At 36.7% G+C, this 27,589-nt stretch overlaps 1 protein-coding gene across 5 annotated transcripts in view; it reads right to left on the reverse strand.

Moving 5' to 3' along the window:
- Positions 1–2,064: 2,064 nt before the first annotated feature.
- Positions 2,065–27,589, reverse strand: part of kif13a (kinesin family member 13A) — a 235,687-nt gene continuing 210,162 nt past the window's right edge. For 2 of the 5 annotated variants that reach the window (XM_073024006.1, XM_073024005.1), the window contains 6 exons: positions 22,090–22,137; positions 19,632–19,743; positions 18,888–19,036; positions 15,591–15,710; positions 7,465–8,644; positions 2,065–4,605 (listed from right to left, as the gene is read on the reverse strand). In XM_073024006.1, coding sequence (XP_072880107.1) covers positions 4,322–4,605; positions 7,465–8,644; positions 15,591–15,710; positions 18,888–19,036; positions 19,632–19,743; positions 22,090–22,137 — 1,893 coding nt within the window. In that variant the 3' untranslated portion in view covers positions 2,065–4,321. Of the gene's footprint in view, positions 4,606–7,464; positions 8,645–15,590; positions 15,711–18,887; positions 19,037–19,631; positions 19,744–22,089; positions 22,138–23,021; positions 26,155–27,589 lie in introns of those variants that run through there. The other 3 variants (XM_073024008.1, XM_073024007.1, XR_012095681.1) reach the window with 2 other exon arrangements.

Raw genomic sequence — 27,589 nt, forward strand, 5'->3', positions numbered from 1 at the left:
GCACTAGACAACATCAGTCTGAAATACGAGTCCCAGGCCAACTGTCAGTTGTGTCAGGGCTTGCTTACTATATAACTGACTGCGAAACAAAGTCAGGCAGCATCGCTGACAACAGCACGTCACTTTCTAATGATCTTTTGCATTCTATATTTTGGGCAGAAGGTAATTGTAATGTTGCCACCTGCCTCTAGTGGACCATTTGTCATGCAGTTACTGTTGCAGACATAAGATCAATCATCCACAGAATGAAACTAGTGGGAAGCTTTGACCCAGATGGCTGTCTTTAGATCCTGCTAGGTGTATTTGGAAATATTTTTAATCTCGGCCTGGTTCAATCTGACATTCCAACCTGCCTTAAGAAGACAACGGTCATCCCAGTAACTAAGGAAAACTAAATATTGTGCCTTATGGTCTCTGCTCAGTGGTTCTAAGATTCATCACCATGAGGTGTTCTGAGTGGATGGTCATGGTGCATATTAACTCGCATCTCTAAGACAACCTTCAACTGCGATTCACCGGCCGCTGAAACAGCTCTATAGTAGATGCCATCTCCCTGGTCCTACACTCATCTTTGGAGCATCTGGACAATAATCACCTAGGTTAGACTATTGGCTAGAGCTCTGCTTTCATTTCTATAACTTCAAACTCATCACCAAACTCCAGGACCTTGGCGTCAACACCTCGCTCTGCAATCGAATCTTCGATTTCCTAACAGACAGAAATCAGCAAGAGTAGACATCGACACCGCTGACACAATCATTCTAAACACTTGTGCTCCACAATGCTCAAGGACAGTTTCCACTGATAGTTCCTTGGTACAATAAGATGGACTCTTGATCTCACAATCTACTTAACCATGATCTTACATCTTATTGTCCATCTGCACTGAACTTTCTCTGTAACTGTTGCAATTTGATCTGCATTCTGATAGTTTTATTTTGTTTCTTCAATGCATTTTATAATGATTTGATCAGTATGAAGAGTAATACAAGACAAGCGTTTCATTGTACCTCAGTATGCGTGACAATAATAAACCAAGTCCAATTCACTTATAATGCCAATTCTCCTGAATGTATTTGTTGAGGAGAGGTGTTTCAAGTTTATAAACTGATCCTTATACCAGTTCACTGAGAGCCAGGTGGGATCTTGATTCCAGTTAGGGCAGATCAGTACTTAAAAACAAGGTAACTCACCAATTAAAGCATCATCTGTGGAAAGATGCATATATCAGGATGCTCTTTATTGACTACAGCTCAGCATTCAATACTACCGTCCCCTCAAAACTTAACAGTAAGTTTCAAGACGTTGGCCTCAATACCAACTTGTGCAATTGGATCTTCGATTTCCTCACTTGCCAACCCCAGTCAGTTCAGATTGGCAACATCTCCTCCACAATCTCGATCAGGTCAGGCTGTGTGCTTAGCCTCCTGCTCTACTCGCTATACACGACTGTAAGGCTAAGCACAGCTCTAATGCCATATCTAAGCTTGCTAATGGCACCACTATCATCGGCCAAATCAAAAGCAGTAATGAATCAGCAGAAAGAAGGCTGAGTGGTGCCTCAACAACAACCTCTCACCCAATGTCAGCAAGACCAAGGAGCTGATTATTGACTTTAGGAGAAGGAAACCAGAGATCCACGAGCCAGTCCTCAAAAGGTGAGCAACAAGTTTTGAGGACTCAGCTCAGTGAAAACTAGACCTCTCGGGGAGTCTGTTGATATGCTGTGGTATGTGTTGGGCAACACTTTGGATCCAAAGAAACCATGCCATCAATTAGTAAAATCTGCCGTTTGAAACTTGCATTGTAATGATGAAAACCTGTTTTCTTGTGGCATTTTTAAAAAATAGTTAAATTGCCATTTAAGTGAGCACAAAAATTACCCAAGCTGTATTTTAAGAAAAATTGAAGAAAAGCTTTGTAGAAACGTGTAGATCTAGATTACAAGACTGAGTACTAATTTTATGTTTAAAATATCTATTCACACTTAGTAAATTTTTCATGTAATTGACACAATCAAATATTTTATTTACTTTTTTAACCTAATTTAAGCAGGGGATTGAGTGAGTTCAAAGTGATTTATTTACATAATTACAGGGAAAGAAATAAGTAGATCAGGATATGGCAATTTGGGAAGTAGATGAGGGCCAGTAAGAGAGAAGGCATTTCTCCAAACAATAGGTTAAGAAACAGAAATGCCATACCAAGGAATTGCTGCACTCCAATGGCAGCAGTGGGTAATTGAAATCAAGTGCATTTACACAGACAGCTTACATTACATTGTATAACAAAATTTTTAAAGAAGTTACAAATACAGTGGAAGGTAAGATTTTGGACATAAAAGCACATGTGAACATGTTTCACATGCTCTTATGACATGCAATATGGCTAATTTTGGTGTTATGTTTACATATTGGAAAATTATACCATATAATACTGTTTATAGTAAAGCTCTCTCAAAAGTTACAATTAATAAATAGTAGGTTAGTTAATTTACAGAGTAATTGCTATCCAGGCTTGGCGAACTCTTCAGTCTATGTTATTTTCATACCCTGTTAATCCTTCCTACGTGTTTGCTTTGGTGTTCGTACATAAAATAATCATTTATGGTAGGAAAATGGTCATAATGGGATATCCATAAAATAATGTTTTGATTTGGATATCTACTTAGGGATATAATTTACTATGCATGCACAATTTAAATTCCACAAGTTATTGAATCTTGCCATTTTGACACTCAAGTTTGCACAAAAATGTACAACATTTACAAAGAGTAGCATCTCACTTCACCTGCTTATGATGCAATTATAAAAATAATTTTTATTTAATATTTACAACTACTGTATATAGCAGAGGGGCTCAGAAATCTAAAGTAGTGAACATCAAAAAGGTCTGGGAGCTTCTGGTATTCAATGATAATTTAACTTACAAGCTATTAAACAGCTTCACAAGATGCTCAGCCTTACTGGCCTCCAAATAGACACCCACCCTGCTTTAATATTTAGTTCTAAGCCTGACATTATTATCTGCAATAGTACCATCATACTGGATTAGAAGAGATTCAAAAAGGCAAAAACTTGGTAAGGTATTTACATATCAAAACTCAAATATGCAAACAAAATACACACTGTGGTTAAGTGGTTCCAGGCCGTAGAATGTATTCTAAACACTGATATGCTGTACCAATTAAATACAGTTTTGCTGAAATAACATATATTACAACTCTGTACATAGTCATACAAAAACACTACAAAGGGAAAATATATACAAAAGACTAATTCAGCAGCTCTTGATCAAGTCCCAAGTTTTTCATTATTAAAATTAACAATTAACCTTTCATCATCACATTTCTCCAGACGGACTGTTAAGTAGCTACAATCTTGTACACTCTATGTACACTGGATGGCTTTTGAAAGTCTTCAGTCCATCAGATCATACCTTAACTGCATGCATGCATGCAGTAAATCTTTCTATTATATATAAACCTGTGTATAAATTATTGTAACCAAAGCATCCAATGAGATGTTTCATTATATACACATCGTTGCAAAATGTACCATTACTTTGCATTCTTCAGCAAATGCACGCATACATACTCTGATACAGTAATCCATTACAACAGATCTTCTGTCTGTTCCCTGCGTTCTTGTGGTAATACTGTTTAAGCACTAAACTGCCAAAGGTAAACCAGACTAAGGGGTTTTAGACTTGTAACGTACAAAGCTTCAAGCAACAGGTCCAAAAGCTAGTAGTGGAACCTAGACCCATGTGAAGCTTCATCAGCAGTGGTAAACTTTGGAAGACAATAACCACATTGAATAATCAGTTTTGTTTAAATGTGCTTATTAGATAATAGAAATAAGGCAGCATAATACAGAGAAACAAAAAACACAGCACATTAATAAAATCAACAAGGTGCCTACAACCTAGAACTAAACTTTACGAAGGTCAAAATTAAGAGGTTTCTGACTCTAATCAAGATCTTTGGTAATTACGGACCAATTTAGAGATCGTTGAGACTTGTATCCAAATAATTTTAAAATACCTATTTACTGATTAAAATCTCATTTTACTTTGTAATGCAGAATGTGATGTTCTCTGAGCTGATGTTAAAGCTATTTTACATAGACTAGCTATATTTTAGCATTTTTTTGATGTGTTACCAGCAAATATACTTTATTTTTTTTTACAAAAGGCAAAATATTAAAGTTTTATTCTATCCTCTATATCACAGAGTAATATAAACAAAAACTGTACATTGTATAAAATGCTCCATTAAGAGGCCTAAACAGTAACATATAATCAGTGCAAATGTTGCAGTTCAGTTAGTCCAGGATTTCCTGTTGTTCTGCTTCTTAGAAGATACCGTAACTCCTGATTTGTGAAGTACTGTTCCTTCAGGTTTGGTGGGTGCAGTCACCTGCGACCTCCTGAGATTGACATTTTTCTGCTTCTCATGACCTGTGGATGCTTGCCCTTCAGGAAGGGTGCTGTGCCGCTTTACTGTATCGGAGACCCGAATAAGCCGGTTTGGACGAACAAAGACACCACAATTTGGATTGCAGTGGAAGTACTCCTTTCCTTGAATGGTGCCTTGATGCTTCCCTGCATGTACAAAAGCAAAAATGGCACTTAAACTATGCCCTCTTCTGAAACAGAGCAAGATACGATAAACGTTAAACTTAAAGCCACAAGGACCTACATGAACTGAATGATATTTAGCTTTGGAGAGAATGGAATGCTTCAAAAAGATCTACAAAAGCTATACAAATGGTAATGTATAAAACCAAGTACAAAAGATTAGTTCACTTTGAAACAATTATAAATAAGAAGAAAAGGAGTAGGCCAATCAGCCTCTTAACAGTTTGTAGATGGTGTCCATTTTGAGATGTTTGTTTATGGAGTTCAGATAACTCTGGAAGCAAACCTATTGGAACAGACGCCATCTAAGAATCCCTAAGATCCCAAGAATTGCGAGCCAATTCAACTTAAAGGTCAATTGAAGGGATAGCCAGTCAAGACTGAGACAAGTGAAAGGGGTGTTACATAAATGTGAGCACTCCAAGAGAGAGACACCAACAATGATGCACTGAGGATGTCTGCAAGCTCATTGCCAAGCTCGGCAAATGCAGCAACCCAAGCTACCAATATTCACCACCATCCTAAACTTTGCAGGCTCTTGGTGTCCTCCTCAAACCTCACTAACTAAACAGTCACTGCATTATCGGCAAGTTTGGCTGCAATATACTCAGTTCCCTCTTTGAAGTTACTATTGTAGATTATAAATAACTGAAGTCCCAGCACTGTTCCCCTCTGCCTTTTACTGACTGCTGATATGACTAGATGAATGAGCTGGATCAATAAGCAGTGGCACATATTTAAGTAGTTTGTTCATAATGCTCAGTAGAAGAGGAATTCTATGAGAGTGAGGTACCATTCTTGGTTAATAAAGGAAGTCAAGATGACATTAAATCAACATTAGGACAAAGTAGAAAGGGCTGGTGGTAGAGGAGAGGACTGGAAATTTTTCAGAAACCAGCAGTTAAAGGCTCTAAAACTTATAAGGAGTAAATTGATTTTGAAGGCAAACTTGCACGTAATATCAAAACAAACAGTAAAAATGTGTAAAGATATTTCAAAAGGAACACAGTGGTAAAACAACTAGTGGACCTGTAGAAAATGAGGCTGAAGAACTACTATTAGGAAAAGACAGATATGTTCAACCAGTGCTTCTGCATCAGCTCACAATGGAGCCCATTTAACAGATGGGCTATTTTCAAATAGCATGGAAGATCTTGTTTAACAACAAATCACAATCACAAGGGGTGAGGTATTAGAAAAACTTGTACATTAAAATCAGACAGGTTGCCAGAGCCCTATGATGCAGCCAATGGCTGCAAAGTTATCAAATGGTTTAATTTTTCCAAAAGAATTTCAGGAGGGCTTGTGTGAATGTTCAAAGGGTGTGAGGAAGTGAACGGGAGGCAAAAGACAGGAAACTGCAGGCCAGTTAGTTTCAGCATCTTACCAACAATAGTTGCTGAGTTAATATTTGAAGAAACAGTTAATTATTTAGGAAAATGTAATCTAATCAAACCAAGCCATCATGGCTTCAAGAAAGGTAAATCCTATTTAGACAAATCTGCTTGAGTTCTTTGAGCATGCAACAAGCAGAATATGTAAAGGGGAATCTGTAAATAGTAAGTTTTCCAGGATGGAAAAAGTAACTAGCAATCAATTTTTGGACCTCTATTATTTATTTTTTGTATTAATGACCTGTACCAATGTGATGAATGCAGGAATCCATGTTTGTTGATGGCATGAAAAGAGCATGTTACTGAAAGGATATTGTGACTGCAACAGATTATACAGAAATTGAGTGAGTGTACAAAATTTAGCAAATGGAGTTAAATGAATGGAAGGATGAGTTACGTAGTTCGATTAGAGGAATCAAAAGACAGATTATCTAAATGCAAAGCAAAGGATCAAAATGGACCTAATCTCTTTGCTTTTCTATAGTGGAAGTTAGTTGGGATGAGTTATTCTCCCATCTTGGCAATCTACTTGCAAATGTTTCATCACCATGCGAGGAGATGCTGTCAGTATGCTGTTGATAGACTGACTTATCTCAACTACCAACCATCTAAAACACACCCTTCCAAATTATCTCTAACTAGTGGGAGCTGCTACTGTGTGTTTTTATCTTATTTGCCAGTTTACTTTCAAATTGTATTCTCTTCCTTTTAAGTCACCATTTATTGACTTCTTTAGATTTCCCAATCCTCTGGCCTTCCTCTAATCTCCCATCATTGTTTGCATTCTCTGTTAACTTAACTCCATCCTCAACGTCCTTAGTCATGGACAGTGCATCCTTCTTGCAGAAAGCAAAATGTATAGATCATATACTTAAATGTTACCCAGAGTGTTCTCACACTACTGTTAAATTGGGGCATTAGTTTGAAACACAAGCTTTCAGAAAATGAACAAATTATCATACACCTTACAATGTATTAAGATACCATTCTTAATTGTTCAGTACTTCATTGTATTAACATTAGGATCAATTGAATTTTCCAAAATATGACTTAAATGGGAAGTGTTTTTGAGATGTAAATTTGCTTAAGGGTTAGAAAGTAGAAAGCAGTAGAGTAAGCCTTCTCCACAGACTGCAGGAAAGTTACCTTTAAGGGTTGGGACCATTTAATTTTTGTCATACCATGATGGATCTGGATTTGTGTACAATTTCATACTTTACGGAAACCAGAAAACTTGGAAATACAATTAACACAGGACAAGGCAGAGGAACTGGTAAAACTGCAGTCTTCCATTAGTTGACATCATTGGAAGAGTGGACCATTAGGACCCTTGTTGTTTCTGTAATTCAATCCAATCACAGTTGATTGATATGATCATGCATCTGACTTTGTGAAATCCCAAATACAGTGACAGTATCTTTTTACTCACCAGCTGGAGTATCAAGCTCAACTCCAACCCAGATACCCGTGGAGAAATCCACTGTACCAACGTATCGAATGGTTCCATTCTTGTCGTTTCCAACAGATGTACGTTCTCCCAGTGTGATCCAACTTGGTAGAGGCTCACACTGCTCTGCAGCATTACTATCTTCAATGTCTGATAAATCTGAAAGGTTCCTCATACCAGAGTTATCTGGGCTGGTGGAGTGATCAGAGGCTTCTTCATTATCAGCTTCTCCAGAAAACAGTGGGCTCTCTGCAGAGTTTGCTAACCGATTATCAAGAATGGTCGATTGTAATTGGTTGTGGGCAATGCTGCATGAGTCTTCAGGAAGCCTAGAAATATTATTTGGACACTTTACTGTAGGACTTTGCCACTTTTCATCCAATTCTATACTATCAACAGAAAGTCTATTCGAATCATCTGAGGAACCTGTACTGTAAATCATGGGCTCATCTGGTAGCTCAAGGTCCTTCCTCACCTCCTCAGCTCCCTGAAAATCTGTAAAGTCCTGGCTGCTGAAAATTTCTGCATTCACCATTGAGTGGAAGTAATCAGTTTGTTGGTCTTCTAATATGCTTTCTTGGGGGTTTAATGTAAATGTGCAGGATGATGAATCTGGTGCATAGATATTGGGGAGGGTTCTATAAACAAGTATAGACTTAGATTCAATGAACTGCTGCAATACCGAGGTTTCTTTCAATAAGGCACTATTTCTTGGGAGGGATGTGCTCTTTTGCATATCATTACAATCTCTATTTTGTTCCTGATCTCCATCTTCCTTCTCAGAAGATAATTTTAAATCAGATTTACATATCTGTGCCATTGTACTCTGTAGCTCAGAGTCTCGCGACTGATTACTCATCTGGTCTGTGTTCTCCGTACCAGCAAATGCCATATCAGAGAGTGTTGCATTGGAAGCACTGTGAGAGAAGTAACCACTAGTCATACTGCTGGTAGTTGGACTACGGGAAACTTCGTTTTCAAGACAGCGAGAACTCGGGAACTCTGGCTTAGAAGAAAGCAAATCTTTGTTTTCAAGGCTTGCATTATATACATCAAAGTCTGCAAAATCTTCAGGAATGTATGGCTGAAAACCATGAGAGTGCTGAGAAATGCTTGTTTTCTCGCTGAGGTTCTCCACTCCATAATCCTCCTCTTCGGAATCCTGTTGCAAGAACATTTGCAAAATGGTCATACAATGGTCACACATTTGCCCTTCACCGTGAAGACGAAAAGTTAGTGACACGTTCAAGTAGGGAAGCATAGTGGATCAGAAGTGACACATGATCTCTGGCTGGATTATCCAATAAAAAGCTATAACCAACTTGTTTATTTTTCAGAAGATATCTCATCCACTGTCAGTATTTAAAGTTTTAAGTATTCTGATTGCTGGTGTTCAGCTTTGCATGTCAAATGTGTAGACCTGATGTGTGATCAATTTACAATGCACAAATATAATTTTGAGTTGAAAGGTGGATGCAGAAGGTCTAAGTGCAAATTATACCATTTATATAACAAGATAATACAGTTCAATCTTAGGACATAGTAAAAACTTTGAAAATGATCTTCTGTCTATATCCTTGTGTTTAGTTTGGTGATCACAAAATACCCTTGAGATTCCTACATCATGAAGCCTCACTAATAAGGAAAGATTTAGTAGCAGGCACTAGAAGGCTGCCAACAACTAATATGGGTCTCAAGTGTTTTTTCTGACATATGCTTCCCCATCTTAAAGTCTGAAAGGTAAATAATTCATCAAGTTTTATATCACATGATGGTTGGCACTATTTTCTCCGAAGTCATATGGAAGAACACCTGCAGCTGTGAAACTCAACAACCAAGGAGGGAAATTTGCTAATGGCATTTTTTTACTAAGGCAATGATGACATTGGGTGGTAAAATAAGGAGTGGAGCTTCGTCTGTAGGTGACTTAACATGTCTCTCACACAAAGCAAGCTAAAGAACAGTGGAGATTTTTGCTGAGGGAACTATAGCAGACAACTCGGATAAAAGTAATGAGACAAGTTATTTAACTTATGATGATGATGAGAAATATTGATATGGAACAGAAAGAATTTTGTCATCTTATTTCTGTTGTGCTGTTACTTACCCAAATTGATTGAGGGAACATTACAGAAAGATAGTTGAAGGTCCCTCTCCAAGTTTTAAAGTGTGAAGGAAAATAAATGAACAATAATTAAAAGAGACAAATTATGTTTGTACTCTTCCACACAATGTACTCAAAAATGAAAGGATACTGCAAAATTAAGATCTGAAAGGTTCAAATGCAACGTTTTCAAAATTTTGTCCAAGTCATCACATATTTGTGCCTAGATGTTGAGGAAGAGGCTAAAAACTCAGCAGTTCAAAAGTGAAAAATGAGCAAACAACAAAAAAGTCGCTCTCAAGACTTCCCTGTTAAATAATTTAATAATCTTGAAATAATAACCAAATTTTATTTTTTAAAAAGTGGTATATTAACTTCATCAACTTTATCTCCCTGTTTTCTGGAACAGATCTTATTTAATAAGTGCCGTCGCATATCCACTTCAAAGCTTGATGAATTATTTCTAACATAATTTCAGAATTGTACAGTGATGTGATTAAATGCATAGTTTTCATTTTAAATGATGTCAAATACTTTCACACTTTGAGTGTTCTGAGAATTAGAGCAGAGCAAGCTGAGAAAAAGCCTAAATATTAACATTACTATTATTAATCACATTTCACATGTCAATTTTTTTTTAGAGTACTGAACTGTTATTCTGCCAGGTTCCATTGACCTGGCCTACATCTGGGTCATAGCCCTCCATATCTCCCATCCATGTACTTATCCAAACCTCTCTAAGATGGTTTTCAACTTCTTTGCATAGTACAAACAATGAAAACCTATCCACACAATATCCCAAAGTAGCTAGATTCAAAGAAAATGCATTTTCACATGAAGAATTCTGGATATCATTTGGGGATGTTTATAATTTAGTAATTATACCATGGCAACATTTTTTTTCTTTTGAAAAGAAAGTTATCAGTTTTGCCAAAACAGAAAAGGATTAGAAAAAAAAACTGATATCACAGCTAGTCTACTACTCTAAAGCCTTCAGCATTATTTCAATAGTCTATATTTAACTATACTAAAACCACGAGGAAAGGTTTCCACTGTTAGTTATTTGGTGAAAGTATTAATAGTTGCATTGAGAATGATTTTGGTGATTTCATTATCACACTGATCAGTGAAAATATTTCATTCATGTTATTAAGGCTTAGCCATAGACAACAGAGAATGGTAGAGGAGTGTTATTCTGACACAAGGTCTGTGGCCAATCGTGTTAAACAAGAATCAGTTCTGGGACATGCGGTTTGTAATATATATAAGTGGCCTGGACAAAACGTAGATGGGTTGATTTGTTAGTCTGTCGATTGCACAAAAATTAGTAGAGTTGCAGGTAGTGAGGAATGTCGTCAAAATAGGAAATAAATCAATTGGAAATCTGAGCAGAGAAGTGGCAGATGGAATTAAATGTGGACAAATGTGAGGCGTTGCACTTTTGGAAGATAAAATATAAGGAGGAAGTACACAGTAAATGGCAGCATCCACAGGAACATTGATGTACATAGAAATCTTGGGGTGCAAATCTATAGCTCCCAGAAACAGGCAACACAAATGAGTGGTATTCTGATCATAAAGGGTTAATTGTCATGTTGCAATTCTATATTACTTTTGTCATACCACACATTTGGAGTATTGTTCAATTTCCAGTCGCTACGCTACAAAAGTATCTGGAAGCTTTGGAAAGGGCGCAAAAGGATGTTGTCTAAATTAGAAAGTACAGGTGTCTCCCGTTTTTCGAACGTTTGCTTTATGTTAACTCGCTGTTACGAAAGAGCTACATTAGTTACCTGTTTTCGCTAACAGAAGGTGTTTTCACTGTTACGAAAAAAGGCAGTGTGCGAAAAAGGTAGCTGACAAGTTCCTCCCCCTGGAACTGCATTCTAGCCGGCATTGCTTAAACACATGCCTGTGAGCATCTGTGCTTTATGTCGATTTATTCTGTGCATCTATTAGCAAGATGAGTTCTAAGGTACAGTATCGGAAAAGCCTAAAAGAGCACGTAAAGGTGTCACACTTAGCGTAAAACTAGACTAATAAAGCGTTTTGATTGTGGTGAATGAAGTAAGGATATAGTGAGTTTGGCTGAGGGTTTGTGGAAGTTGACGAAGATGAAGTTGAAGCGATTTTGGCATCTCATGACCAAGAACTGACAGATGAAGAGCTGATGAAGAGGAAAGGATAACAATTGAAGCCGAACGTAGCAGTGAATGGCCCGAAAGTGAAGTCGTCCAGGAACTGAACATCAAGCAATTGCCTGAGATTTTCGCTGCGATTGACAACACTGCAATGATTGCAGAAAAGTATGACTTTAATTTTGAAAGGGTACGTAGGTTTAGGGCAGGTTTGCAGGATGGTTTGAGTGCTTACAAAGAACTGCATGATAGAAAAATGCGTGAGGCTAAGCAGTCAAGCATACTGTAGTTTTTCAAGCCTTCCACATCAGCCACAGCAGATGACAAAACTCAACTTTCCACATTGAGGCAGGCAGACATAGAAGAAGGTGACCTGCCTGCCCTGATGAAAACAGACGACGATGAGATGACACCCCAGTGTCCCACCACCCCAACCTCCGACAACTCAGCCTAACACACCATCATCAGTGTCCTCACTATCTTCCCAATTCTGGTAATTTACACTGAAATTACACTGGACGTACATTATTTCTACTTTATATGGGCTGTGTATTTTTATGTGTTATTCGGTAGCTTCATAGCTTAAAGGTTACTGGAAAGAGTGCTTCTGCTGGGAGCACTTGTGCTGTGTGTTTCTGCCGGGAGCACTTGCACTTGTGTTTTTGTCGCGAGTGCTGCTGAGAGCGCTTGTGTGAAATTTTCGCTGCGGTGGACAGTGCTGCAATAATTGTAGAAAAGTATTCCTACATTATATAGGCTGTGTATTTATCAGATTATTCCTGCTTTTACTATATGTTACTGTTATCTTAGGTTTTATGTGTTATTTAGCATGATTTGGTAAGTTATTTTTTGGGTCTGCGAACGCTCACAAATTTTTCATATATAAATAAATGGTAATTGCTTCTTCGCTTTACAACATTCCAGCTTACGAACCGTTTCATAGAAACACTCTACCTTCGAATAGTGGGGGAAACCTGTATTGGCTAAAAGGAAAGATCAGACAAATTTGGTTTGTTTTCTTTGGAGCTTTGGAGGCTGAGAGGTAACCTGATATATCTTTATAAAATTTTGAGAAGCATAGACGAACTAGTACTCAAGATCTAATTCTCAGGGAGAAATATCAAATACGAAAGAGTAAAAATGTCAAACACTGGTGGTCATTTTTTATTAAAGGTTAGAGGGGGTAATTAAAAGGCAATGTGAGAAACAAGTTTTTTAAATGTAGAAAACGGTAACCGTATGGACTGGGTTACCTGGGTAGTAGTGGAAGTTGGCAGTTTGGAGTTCAAAAGGCTTTAAGACAGACACGTGAATTTGAAGGGATGCTGATGGTACACAGGAGGAAAAAATTCTTTGTGTAAATTGGCATCAAGATGAGCACAACATGGTGGTTCACGTGGTCTGGCCAATGCTGTACCATTTGATGTTCAGAGAGTATAGCTTCAAGGTGAGAGGGGGAAAAGATTAAAGGTGATTTCCAAGGCAGAATTTTTTTAATACAGAGAGAAGTAGATGGTTGAACATGCTGAGGGAAGTGATGAAGGTAGGTTTGATAGCAACATTTAAGAAATATGTAAACTGGCAGGGAATGGAGGGATACAGTCTATATGCAGGTAGATTGGTTTAACTTTAATTTGGTATCATTATGAGCACATGTGTGATGTGGGCTAAAGAGCCTGCTCCTGTGTTGTACTGTACTCAAACTACTGTTTTGATTGATCACTGCAACCGTAAAACATAATTCCTGTTAATCAACCAAAAACTCATCTTCTGTGATATTCATTCCAAAAAAACTGCATGCCCCAAACACTCATCCTTAAAGTCCACGATAGGGTTACTGAAATATTTAAGCTTTTGCCTTCCATTTATAACTTCTAACCAGGAAATATTTTGGCTTTGTCTCAGCTGCAGCACTTTAAAATCATCAAATCATGCTGAAAGATATTTAGTCATTTGGTTATCTTTTTGTAATTAAAGTCAATTTTCAATTCAGAATTTGTAGATTAATAGTTTTTAAAATTCCAGAAAGAGTTCCATTATTCAAAAGAGTATTCCAAGAAGAGAAAATGTACTGAATTAGAGGGCAAGTATTAGTGCAGTATACCTCCAGGATAAAAAAAAACTAGTACGGAAGCAACTAATCAATTTTCATTGGTGCCAACAAGTAGTTCCTATAAACAGATGAAATAAGTCATTTCTAAAATTCACATTAAATATTCACCGCAAATTCACAGTCAATGAAGAGCAGGTTCTTGTGACATACACCGTAAAACTTCTGGAAGCTATTTGTCTAAATGAGAATTTATAATATCCCAATTTGTTTGGTGTTTATGTGACCACAAAGTATAACTTTTCATTAAACCCTTTATGATTCAAGCAAGTTAAAGAGCCGGATAACCTGCACTTTCATTTATCCTTACTGATTGCACATGCACTAAAAATGGTGCAAAATAGTAACAAAGAACGCAGAACAGAAATTAAAATGCCAACATAACGTGAGTCCAATTTGGCCATACAAGAACCCACAAACTAGAAAAAGGTGTGCACAAATGTAATTATTGCACTTTGATTAGACTGCAGCTTGAAGACTGTAATGAGTGGTTGGTGCTTTAACAAATTCACATACTGGACAGTGCGGACACAATATTCCTCAACATCTGGCAACTAAGCTAAAAGGATGTAATGCTAAAATATTGTTTGATTCTGGAAAATGTAATATTTATTGTGATACACTTTTAAGAAAAGGAAAATATCGGTTCTGTTAGTACCAGCAATTGATTTGACAGCTGGAATGGGTTCAAATCAATTAAAGGCAAATTTATGAGACATCAGAAAGAAGAAATTCTGAAAAAGACTTAATATTGTGTTGATAGATTTAGAATTATTAGAAACAGGACTCTTAATATTTTTCTCATGCATATTTAGTGTTGTTTACAAATTTGCACAAAACATTACACAATTTTATCTAATGAATGGTACAGCAGGAAAACCAAGTCAATTACAAACAAAAGAGATTCTGCAAATGCTGGAAATCCAAACAACACACACAAAATGCTGGAAGAACTCACGCAGCACCTATGGAAAATAGTATAGTTGGCGTGTCAGGCTGAAACCCTTCTATTAATTTAACTGAATCCAAGGAGGATGTTAATAATGGTAATCTGTCCTTGAACACAAATTAAACGGTGTGAAAAGAATAATTATTTCTGAAAGTTTAACTTAATTGATGTAAAAATAACATCCTTTAATAATTAGAGCAGTTCAACAGAACCTAGAAAAAAAAATTGAACAAAGCTGTTTTATTTTCTCTGTGAGTTGATGGTGAGAGAATAGTGTCCAGTGAAGCTTTTGTTGTGAAGTTCAAATTGAATTCATGGTTGTGAAACCACTGTTCATAAGATACTGCATATTTTAATATTTTTCCTTTGGTTTTGTTAGGAAAATATTTTGTCTTAAAACTTCTAATTATCAATTTTCCATTACTTTCACCTAAATTAGTTTAAAAATGTAGACATAAAATTTCATGTTCTGCATTTACATCACAACATTTAAATTAATCAAACAAATGTAATGCTTTTAAATCACATTCAGCTGGAAAGTGAAATCAGCTTCTTGATTTAAACCTCAAAAGAGTATAACTTGACTTTCCTATAGTACAAGGCATGATATGCTTGTGTCTCAGTAAACACATAATTCAAGAATGTTAATTACATATTTTGCCAAGATTTGGAAAAAGCAAGTAACAATCCCAAACTCATCTATAGAGCAGAAAGAAAGCTCCATTCGCAACTGTTTCAACCATAATCCTTGTGAAAGGACCTTAATCCCACCACCAAGTATTATGACATTTAAAATGAAAAACTTACAAATGTGTCCTCATTTTCGTTACTGTTTCCTACTGACATGCTGTTGGCACTGCTTCCTGCGGGCACAACACTGCCACTGCTAAGTAACAGCATGTTTTTATCCTGAGGGGGAGACATGCTCTGCAATGGTCGAGACATACAATGGCACAACGTCACACCACAAATGACAGTTCATTAATCAGACCACAAACATGCAGTTAGTTGATCAACAAACAAATATTCTACACAAGCAATGGTGAATTGCACTTCATGTACAAAAATAACTTGTGCTTCTTCAATGTGTATGAATAATCCAGCAACTTTTTAAACTGAAGCCTGCTGTACATAAACAATGTTTCAATTTATCATTAATCATGCAAAATTGGCATAGTAACTTTACACACAACAGTAAGGTTCATTCTTCATGCTATTCAAGATGTTTTTTTTACATGCACTTGGAGATTTTTTATAATATAGAATAGGTACATGCACAGTGTTAGGTTAAAATGAGTTTTAAATCTTCCCTGCTTAGCTCTCATGCAGATTTTTAAAAATTCAGTTACTCATACCAAAAGACATTTTGCATTAAACCCATATGGTGAAAGCTACTGAGCAGCCACAACATGATTTCTTACATTATGCAATAAAAGTTGGATTACAAGGATTACTATATTTTTATAGTTTACATTTTATCAGTCAGCAATTGGATTTTGCCTTTCCTGGAGTATATATTATCTCTGGCTTCCCAGGTGATGGCACGATCTTTCTCACCTTTCTTCTCCATTGACAAAGAAGCTACGTTGGTAATGTTTGTAGAGATGTCCAGATTGACCCTATGCTGTGATGGAAACTGTGGTATTATGGATACATAGACTAAATGGAGATTCCACAGCAACAGAGGTCTAGCAAATGAACAGATTATCTCCCACGTTTGGAATCTCAAGCCTCTACCTCAGCTGCTCCTGGGATTTCTAGTTTTCTTGCTTTGGTTTGTTCTCTGCCTTCACAGCCTGCAATCCCAGTGCCCAGACCCCTTAGTTCCTGCAGCAAAATACATAGAACATAGAATAGTACAGCACATTACAGGCCCTTCGGCCCACAATGTTGTGCCGACCCTCAAACCCTGCCTCCCATATAACCCCCCACCTTAAATTCTTCCATATACCTGTCTCGTAGTCTCTTAAATTTCACTAGTGTATCTGCCTCTACCACTGACTCAGGCAGTGCATTCCACGCACTAACCACTCTCTGAGTGAAAAACCTTCCTCTAATATCCCCTTGAACTTCCCTCCCCTTACCTTAAAGCCATGTCCTCTTGTACTGAGCAGTGGTGCCCTGGGGAAGAGGCGCTGACTGTCCACTCTGTCTATTCCTCTTAATATCTTGTACACCTCTATCATGTCTCCTCTCATTCTCCTTCTCTCCAAAGAGTAAAGCCCTAGCTCCCTTAATCTCTGATCATAATCCATACTCTCTAAACCAGGCAGCATCCTGGTAAATCTCCTCTGTACTGCGAGCCAAACTAATCACAACCCTGATTGAAACAATAACAGCTGCACACACTCAGAAAACAAAATGGTACTTAAGATAAAACATATCATAGACATGATTTAAAGTACTTTTAAGTATGGACATTTTTATGTAGTTTAAACTATTTTACACCTCTCTAAACCAGGCAGCATCCTGGTAAATCTCCTCTGTACTGCGAGCCAAACTAATCACAACCCTGATTGAAACAATAACAGCTGCACACACTCAGAAAACAAAATGGTACTTAAGATAAAACATATCATAGACATGATTTAAAGTACTTTTAAGTATGAACATTTTTATGTAGTTTAAACTATTTTACACCTCATCTCCCCCACCCAAAGACTATACTGATCAATCTTTGGAAAATACTGCATTTAATAAAATTTTGTATTATTTTCTGAAATGTTGACTGTATTTCAGATAAGTCAGACATAATTTGTCTTTCTACAACTCAGTCAATTTTTTTTGGAAATTTATCCTTCTGTTTAGGTGTGGCTTTTAATTATTTGTCTCTACAACAGTTCTGAGCAAGATACCCATTGGGTGCACAGAACATTGCAACTTAAAATGTGTAATGCATTTTGCATGAAAGTTTACAGACAATGATGTCAAAATTAATTTGTGCTTTCAACCAAAATTCATCATCATCATAAAGAACAGAGTCTTCATGGAATAAATACTTCAACAAAGAATCTGGGACGTTTAGTACCTGAAGCAGGTAGAAAGGCCAACTGCCAAATTAAGATGAAGCTGTATAGATATTATAACTTCCCTGTGATTTGAAGCACTTTTCACTGCAAAAACTTGTTTTGCCGAACTATGGCCATAGAAGAATGGAGGTAGATCATGAGAACATTCAACTTTTCTTTAGTTTGGAAAGAATACAGTACAATATTCGATGGAATGTTTATCTTTTACTTTAGATCCTGGGGTCTTCCCATTACTTCCTTTCACTTCCCTACTCTTGCTTTAATTAATATTTTAAGACTCTTATTTATTGAGAACAATAATTTGGCTATTCAATTTATTAAGATTGATTGATTTTCCCAGTTCCCAGCAGCCCAGTCACATTAGTCCCATTGCCCAGCACAACCCCATTTCCCCATACCCCTACAAGTTATTCTCCCTCACACTCTTCCATCAACCTCTCCTTTCATTCATTTGCTATGTATTTGCAACTTACAGAAACTAATTATGCTACCAGCACGTCTATGACCTGCAAAGAAACTGCTGACCCAGCAGAAACCTATATGGTCATGGGAACAAATATAAAAAGTCAAATATCGCCCAAAATCAGGATGAAGTCTGGGCTACGGAAGGCGGGTGCTGTGGAACTCACTGCTGCTGTGCAACCATTCAGCCCTCAGAATTGTTATTGAATGAAAACTATCCTTTGAGTTTCAAGTTGCTAAGCCTTAATTTTTAGAGTTAAAAGCAAATAAAACATTTAGAGAGTATCACCTAATAGAGGAGAAAAATCACTCCAAAGTAAACGTATTCTTAACTAATTCCCTTGCTTAAGTATTCATGGAAATGAATTAGTTTTGACCAAAAATAAACTGTTAATTGTAGCAAAATTATAAAGAATTTGCCAATACCAAAATGATTGTCATGGCCTCATCCATTCAATGTATAAATCCTTCTGTTACTTTACTTTCTAATATACTATGGTTCTTCATTTCAGTGTCATGTATTCAAGTCTAACCATATTAAAAAGAGGCTAAAAGTATAGATATTACATAGTTACAATGACTTTAATTACTTAGCTTAAATAGTATGATTTACCTCTTGAGCAAGAAGAGGTTTAGTTTCTAAAGGTTGTTTGTCTTTTCGTTCTTCTCGTACAGGCAGAAGTGATTTCAGAAATTTTGGAGGCTGAGCAGAAAATGCTTTGAGTGGACTACCCAGTGAGTGGTGACTCTCTGCTGCAGTACCTACAAGTGAAAATAAAGAAGGGACATCACTTCTACAGAATAGTGCAACAATTCCTGATCAGTATTACACAGAATTACCAAACGTGACAAACATCAACTCCCAGTTAGGTAAAAGGGAAGAGATTCACATTAAAGTTTCAAGAGCAGTGAGAGGTGAGTTTCCCTCCAGATGTGCTGGCTAGCTGAAGTTGAGGCTGTGAGGTATTTTGAAAGCAGAAGTTGAGGAATGGCTTGAATGAAAACCAGAAAGGCAGAAAGTACTAGAGTCCTCAATGAACAGCATGGTGTGAACACAAAACAAGTGGATGAGCTCAAAGTAACGTACAGTTTGATTGAAGCAATAGGAGTGCTTTAGAATAAACAGATCTAGGGCTTTAAGAAAAAAGGCAAGATTGAGGATTTTAGCAACAAATGAAGTGAGATAGGTCAAATTTGGGAGCAACGCAACCAAGATGGAAATGACTGATGGCAATGTGCGATTTGAAACTGAAGTCAGTTTACTATCATTCAATTTTGAATGCATCAGCAAGGCCAGGTTTTTGTCATTTAACAACTGTATGATAACTTGGACTTTATTGTTGACAGCTATAATTACCTCCAGTGTCTTTCATCCTACGTGGCGAATCTTTAAGCAACGTACTATACCAGGAACAGTCCTGTGAGTTCAATGAGCAATCAGAAATATCTTGATGACTTTCCGAACGACCCTAGAATCATTAAAAAATACAGTTTACAACATCTGATAGTTAATTACACTAAGTTTGTGCATTTGAATAGCTAGCAAATTAATATCATTTGCTGATCAGCTTGTTTGGAGGAAAAGGTAAACAGGTTAATTTTTCAAAACATAGAAATGGTACAAAGTGCCATTTTAGGCCATCACAGAAAAAGACAAAGGTTAAACAGCTTGTGGTGAGAAAATAGACTAATGCTCCTTTGGGATATAGACCTCAACACACCATTATCTGTGTCAAGGTGGCAAGCCTTTTGGAGACTTTTTGAAGCATTTTAACAATGGCTACTTAACTCCCAGTCTGATTCAGATTAGATAGTTTAGGCTCTATTGGTACAAGCTTCATTCAAGATTATTTATTGTCATTCATTAGTACACAATTGTAGAGGAGAACAAAATAATTGCTACTCTAGATCCAATGCAGCATACGTATTTAAAAAAAACACAAGCATAAGAACATATTTTTTTAAAATCACAATAAATATAACTCTGTGTGTGTGTGTATATATGTATATATATATACACACACACACACACACACATACATATACACACACACACAAATTGATACTAGGTACAGGAGTATCTGTACATAGGGTGAATCTGACAGGAAATAATAAAGTAGTGATGGTATGGAGTGTGGTGTGATGACCAAAGGGGTGGAAGTGTTGATTTGTTTGGAAGAGACAAGTTTGGTGGTCCTGGCATTGATGTTGCATAGCCTCTTCCCTGTTGGGAGTGTGATCAACAGCCCATGAGCTGGGTGGGTCCCTATGCGATATTGTTGGCCCTTTTCTGTATATATGACCTTGACTGCAGGTAGGCTGGCGCCAGTGATGCATTGGGCAATTCTAAGTACCTGTTGTAGAGCCTTCCTGTCGACTACAGTGCAGTTTCTGTACAACACAGTGAGGCAGCATATTAAGATGCTCTTAGCTGTGCATCTATAGGAGGTTGTGCGAAGTACAGCTCTCCACAAAGTAAGTTATGAATAATGTTGCACAAGAAAATAAGAAATTTTACTCAAAATAGTTGTGCATCTATAGGAGGTTGTGAGAAGTCCAGCTCTCCACAAAGTAAGTTATGAATAACGTTGCACAAGAAAATAAGAAATTTTACTCAAAATACGATTCACTTAATTTAGCCACAGCCTGCATTGGAATAAATTACTGAAAAGTCATGGGTTGGAGCTGAAGATTTAGGGAAAATTTGTAGGAACGATTTCATGTTAATTTTGAGTTAAATTTGTGTTTATTGCCATGATAGACACAACTATGAATAAAACTCGGGTGGTTCTGATCAAATTAAATTACAAGATTTTTTTTCTGGTAGTAGGCATTATTATCCTCTGTTGCTAAGTGTATTCACAGTCTGGGAGTTTGACTGTCCGGACTTATACTCTTTATACTGTGTGGTGGTTGGTCTGGAGTTGCTGTTGTTTTTTTCTTGTGTTGTGGGGCTTGGGGAGGACACTAAGCTCACTTGTCTTTAATTTAGGTGCTTTTTTGTTAAATTCTCTTCCTTTGTAGCATATTGTTATTGTATGCTTAATCTTGCACTGTATTAATGCTCCTCATTGGGATTTGGAGTTTTTAATTTTGTAAAATGTTTTGAAAAACTAATTTAAAAATTTAAATAAATAAATAAATAAATAATTACAAGATTCAGACATGGCCAGCACCATCACCTGTAAGACGTACACACTGAAACTGCCTCAGTGTTAATTCTGTATGATCAGCCTGTGTGATTCACACAACTCAAAAAGAGGAACTGTCCATAATAGCTAATGGTGCTTCAACCATCACTGCATCTTAAAGTCTTTCAGTACTTTTACCTTCACAGCCCTCTTCAAAGAAGCTACTCCAAATAATGAACACAATATATCAGCAAAACCTTTTAAACATAAAATCCTCTTCACATTTAATAGAAAACCCTAGAATTTTATCACCTGATACATAAAGTGGTTACAGCAGTGATTTTTTGATTTGTCAACCAGGGAAACCCTGGAAACAATGTTCCTTTTCTCCCCCCAATGGTTATACTCTACATTGGTTTCAGGGAATAATCTCTCATGAGGACTGGTATCTCTCAGGAGCATGGGTTGGGAATTGCTTATCAACCATACCTGATATTCAATTCAAAGAGAATGGAAAAGAAAAAGTAGCATCCAGTGTGCTTACAAAATACTTTTGATTCTATGGAGAAAGTACTTCCATCCACCCATGGTATCAGCCACTTCAAGGCCTCCCCAACAAAACCAAATAATTTTAAATGCACTTATTACTCTCCAGTAAAGTGAACAAGCTTATTGGTAACACACCTTGCATTCATCTTCATATCCAGAGATATCTGTTCGACTATTGGATACCTGAAGAAACCAGAGATAAAATAATGCAGATTAACCAGAGGTTTTCAGATCCTACTTTGATTCCAGAATGTGAAGCTCAAACCGCAAACACTCAAAGCAGAGTTGTGAAGTCTAGATATTATTTTTCATTACGCTTTCAACACTGTCACTCATTATGGCAAGCAGGTTAAAAATACGATCTTTAATTGACATAGCAGGTCAATGCGAGATGAATATAAGCACATAAGAAACAATGCAGTTTATGCAAGAAAGCCATCAAATAAACACATAGGTATCTTCCAGTAAGGCATTCAAAAGAGCTTTGTACAATTTACATCTACTAATACTGTAGATGTCATTTCAACATATGTATCTGCAACTTCAGCTTTACAATTAATTAAACACTCTATAAATACCAGAGTTGATAGTTGATAATTTATCAGGGAAATTAATACAGTATGCGTAGAGTGCTACCTGTTTCTCTTCAGAAAAGTAATCTGAAGGGAAAGGGATTGTGAAATAGGAAATCCAGGCATGCATCTTATGCAATGACCATCAACAGAGGAGCTATCCTTAGGGCCAGAGTAACCATCTCCATTATTGCCTTGCATCAACTACTTCTACGTTTCCTAAAATGATCACTTTTACATTGCCTGCACTTATTAAATGATGCTGTGTCAGTATTCAAAGCAGTGGTTAAAACAGAAATATGCCCACTGCAAATGACATCAGTCATCAGGTTACTAGGCCACATTAGTCTACAAAAGTAAAAAGCAGTAAACTCTGTCGATTATTTAAAAAAATTCAGTATTCTGCTTGCCTTCTGCTTTCTCTTGGTTGCTGATTTCATTTACCTACTGTGATATACATGCATGCATGCTGATATCCAGTATTATTTTTCATACCTTTCAAAACAACACCTCCAGACCAAGGTTTGCAGAAGGTCTGCAAAGTCAGTCTCCTTTTACTTCCAATTGACCTCTGTTTTCATTTTCTTCACTGTTGTGAGAACTTTCAGCTGCAACTGGATCACTGAAGGCATTGTACGTGGGAGGGGAAATTAGGTTGGAGATGAGAGGATGCATTTTCCTATCAAGTGATATTATGATGTTAATTGAAATTGTTACTAAAGAAATAGGGAGATTTCATTAGATGTTCCTTTTTATGTGGACAATTCTCCTGATGTTAGATTCAGATTATCAGTCAATCTAAAAAAGAGACTTCAAGATTTCTTCTAGGGAGAAGCTCCTGGATGCAGAGTTGAGCTGATTATTTTCAGTTCTATTCTTCTTAGCAGATTATGGTTAATCACCATTATCAACAGGATACTTGGAGTGATGGATAATATTTCCACTTTGAAACTGATTATACTTGCATTGATTTTCTTTCGTGATGTAAAATTAGCCAGCTATGCATGTAGTAGTCTGTCAGCTAAGATCATGGAGCATCACAAAGAGCGGATAATTTCTTTATAGAGCATACTCATTCAAAAAAATTGCCACTAACATTATATCAGTCACAAAAAGCTTCTGTTAAGTATTCAACAGGGAGTTACAAGATTTCAAAATACAATTGTGATTCACAGTGGAGCGTAATTTAACAAAACAAAATTACAAAACTCCATTTACTCTGCATTTCTTCTATCTCACCAAAGTCACTTATGCTGTGAAGTTAAATAGCCATTAACTCTTGCAATGTGCACCAATTTGCTTTCTTCAGCCTCATGATAGTTCATTATCAAACCATAATGTGTACTGAATATGAAATTTGAATGTGCTATTGTGGTGAAGTTGAAAATTCACATAGAAATCAGTTTTCTATTTTTCCTGATATGATCACAAGGCTCTTAATTATAGCCATAATTTGATTTTATATTTGTTTGCTTTAACTAGGATACACAGTATATTTCTGTCTTAAACAGATGCAAGTTACTTTGTACAAATGGTAAACAGCACAAGTTTCAGTATCGGATCAAGTTTCGGAACAAATTTCTGAATGTCAGCCAACTGTTACTTAGCCTCCAGTTATACATGGATCCTTTTGGCACCACAGTAAATGTACAAAACTTCTTTTGCCTTTGTAGAACCTTAATGGATGGGACTTCAGATCAACAACAGACAACACTAAGTTTACAAAACAATATTTGCTCCTACACGTTTCAGTTCCACAACGGTGAAGACACATAGAATTGCACTAAGTCGAAAAATGTAGTGGGCAACTCCACCAGTTTATCCTTAAGCTACTAAATTTCAGATGATAATGAATTTAGCACTTGTTAATTCTAAACCGTAATGGCAGAACAAATGAAAATAGAAAGTCAATTAAATCTTAAAGTATCCACATTTGGCCAGTAAAATCTAGAGATTAACTCCAGTTGTTGAGTAAATTATTCATTATCTTGGAATTTCCTTCAAAGGCTAAGGCACTTTTGGGTTTGGCTGCTAGCTTCCCTTTGTTGAATGTTGATGTCTACTATTGATCTCCATTTGATTCTAGTTCCATGTCTCATTTTCTTAAAAAGTTAAAATCTTTTACTGGTATCTTAAGGCCCGGTTTTCTTTAAGCAGGCACTTATAATATCAAATATTTTTAGATTACTTAGTTAAACTAAGGAAACAATACAAGTGAAGCACAAGTTTATTGGGCCAAAGTGATAAAGGCAACTCAGTTACCCCTGGTAACAATAATTCATTTGTTCTGTTGCTCAAAACAGGGACCTGAAAGTTTCATTGCAGTCAACTTATTAATCAACATCCAGAGGCATATAACATATTTGTACACCATAACAGCAGCTTCAATTAGTTTACAACTGGGACTCACCAATACTGAAAACAACAAAGCTGCTTAACAATTTTTATGTTTCTTTTCCTTTAGATATTGCTTTTTTTAAAAAAATGTTGCCTCTTTTATTTTATTCATGGTTTATTTCTCAAAATGCTTAGAGCGAGAAAACAATGCTGCTGGCATGCTTGCTCTATAAGGTTGTTTCCGTGACTTGGAACCCTTAGCTTTATGGCCTTCCTGTCCACAGAGGTAACATGTACAGGACCTTTCACAGTTCAATGACTGGGCATTTTCGTTGTCCAAGTTTGTTTTGAGCTTTTTATCACTTTTGTTGGATCTCCTTGTATTATCTGGTGCTGGGCTGGCTTCTGGCCTTGCTGTAACGTGCAGACTCTCCATTCTCTGAAGTCTCTCCATTTGATCCATTTGGTGCATTGCAAGTTGCTTCACTAACATGGTAAGCTCCAGCAGGGCAGGGTCTTGCTCACATCTCGACTGTGATTCAGCAAATTTGAAAGTATCGCCTGAGTCTTTTTCACCAACCTGTTCAGGAGTTGGGTCACACACTTTGGGTGGTTTTCTGAACTGTCTGGAGAACTCCTTAATTTCACATGGTAGTTTTTGTTGCTCTGTAAATATTACCGACTTTTTATTAACAGCTGGAGGTTTCTGATCAATATTTTTCTCAAGTGGAGTGTTTATAAACAGAGGCTTACTTTTGAAATCCTTATGTCCAGGGGACCTCTGTTTACTAGATTTAGTTTTTAATGTTCTTAACACTGCTGCCATAGAATAGGTGGTTTTGAATTCATTTGACCGTTCGAAGTTTCTGACAGAAACTGCAGAATCGAGTGAGAGTTGAGAGTGTCCATATTCCGCTCTAAGCTTCTCAAAAGCACCAGCAGGGCATTGGTCCTTCAATGGCAACTCAAGGACAAGCATTTTTGCCCTTCCCTCAAGATGATGTAGCACAGCTGCAAACTGAAGTGTAGCAGGCACTTCATAAACATCCAGCATCTGCTGCGTATCCCTTATCCAATCTTCTACATCAATCCGACTGGCTGGATCGCCACCAAACTTCGGTAAACTCAGTAACTGGTTGGGTGTGACCGTGGAATGAAGCAGAGCCAGTGGTAATGATTCAGACTGACATCTAGCAGGATAGGAATGGGACTGACTATCCTTTTCTTGCGACTTCCAATGTACTTCAGCTAAGTGACTGCTTACCTCCCTCGATTCAGCAAGCTTCATTTTCTAAGGAACAGATATGAGCAACAGGTTTCAACTGTTTGACCACAGGCATCCAATATTTTTGGTTTCCGAGCTACATTAGCTAGTCCCTTCAGTGTTGAGGCAATTGAAAACACTTTAACAAAACACTACAAGCTTTCTTCACTAAAATCAATTAAGTAGGTTTACTGCCAGCCTCTGCCCTCCCTTCACCTAGAAAGGGCACAAAAGCTACCTATTATTGGGTTGAATAAATACAATATACATGTGCACAAAAATATGTATTTCCCAATTTATAGATTAAAGAATAGTTGAAAATTAGTGTACTTTCAAATTTACATTAAAGGTTAAGAGCATTCACCATGTGGGTCATGATTTTATTACCCTCTTCTTGAATGCTTCTTGTGTTTAGATAAATCAATGGATAACAAATTATAAGGAGACTCTTGAAGGTCTTAAACTTGTCATCACCAAGAATAATACAAAGGTATAAAAATAAAGAAATCTCAATTTTTACACTATGCTGAAATGTCTCCCATCAGAACTATAAATACAGTCTTCAGCAGGATGGAATCAAAGCAATTAATTCTAAAGCTCTTAGCTTGTGTCAACAATGGTTTTAATCATAATTACATATGCAGTAATGAAAATATACATAATACTGCATTGAGAATCAAAAATGCAGATGATGGAAATCTGAAATAAAAACAGAAAATGCTGAAAACAGAAAAGAGGAACAATTAACTTTCTATGCTGCCTACTTGCTGAGCATTTCCAATTCCTTTTACTCGTTTTAATTTATTGCATTCTTTATATGACATTGGTTCCTATTTTACAAACATTTTCTAGTTTTATCCTTCCGATATACAGCTGAATAAGCCTCAATTTCTTATCTTTTGCAGACCTAAGCAAAAAGATGAAATAACATATCAGGCCCAATTCAAATGCAGAAGCATTAAGGCTATTTTTAAAAATTTATAATTGACAGTCCAAATGATGCACCTATGGGATTTGTTTATTTTTCTCAGGCTTCCAATTATGAATTATTTTTCACTTTCTCACCATGATTATCCCCAACTTTTTTTAAAAAAGCTCGCTAGTTATTTCTTACAATAGCTGACAGGATGAAACAACGAGCCACTTTCAACCCAAATTTAAGATCTCATGCTCAAATCTTGCAAAAGACTTATTTGAACATAAAACCATTCTGCACACTTAAAAAATGTATCATTTAAAAATGTTCATGCAAGTTAACCACATTTACCAGCATGCAGCAGCTGGGCAATTTGCAAACAGCCAAGGCTTGCCTGAAAATATCCATAAAAGGAGAAAATATACAATTTTGAAATGAGAAATAAACTCCATCTGTGCAAGATATAATTCTATCATCCCTTGCCTTCTTACCCCACAATCCCAACCACTCTCATCCCAATTTATTTGAGGAATATATTTGTTCCTA

This window comes from Hemitrygon akajei, chromosome 20 (assembly GCF_048418815.1).
Source record: "Hemitrygon akajei chromosome 20, sHemAka1.3, whole genome shotgun sequence".
In the NCBI taxonomy this organism is placed as follows: Eukaryota; Metazoa; Chordata; class Chondrichthyes; order Myliobatiformes; family Dasyatidae; genus Hemitrygon; species Hemitrygon akajei.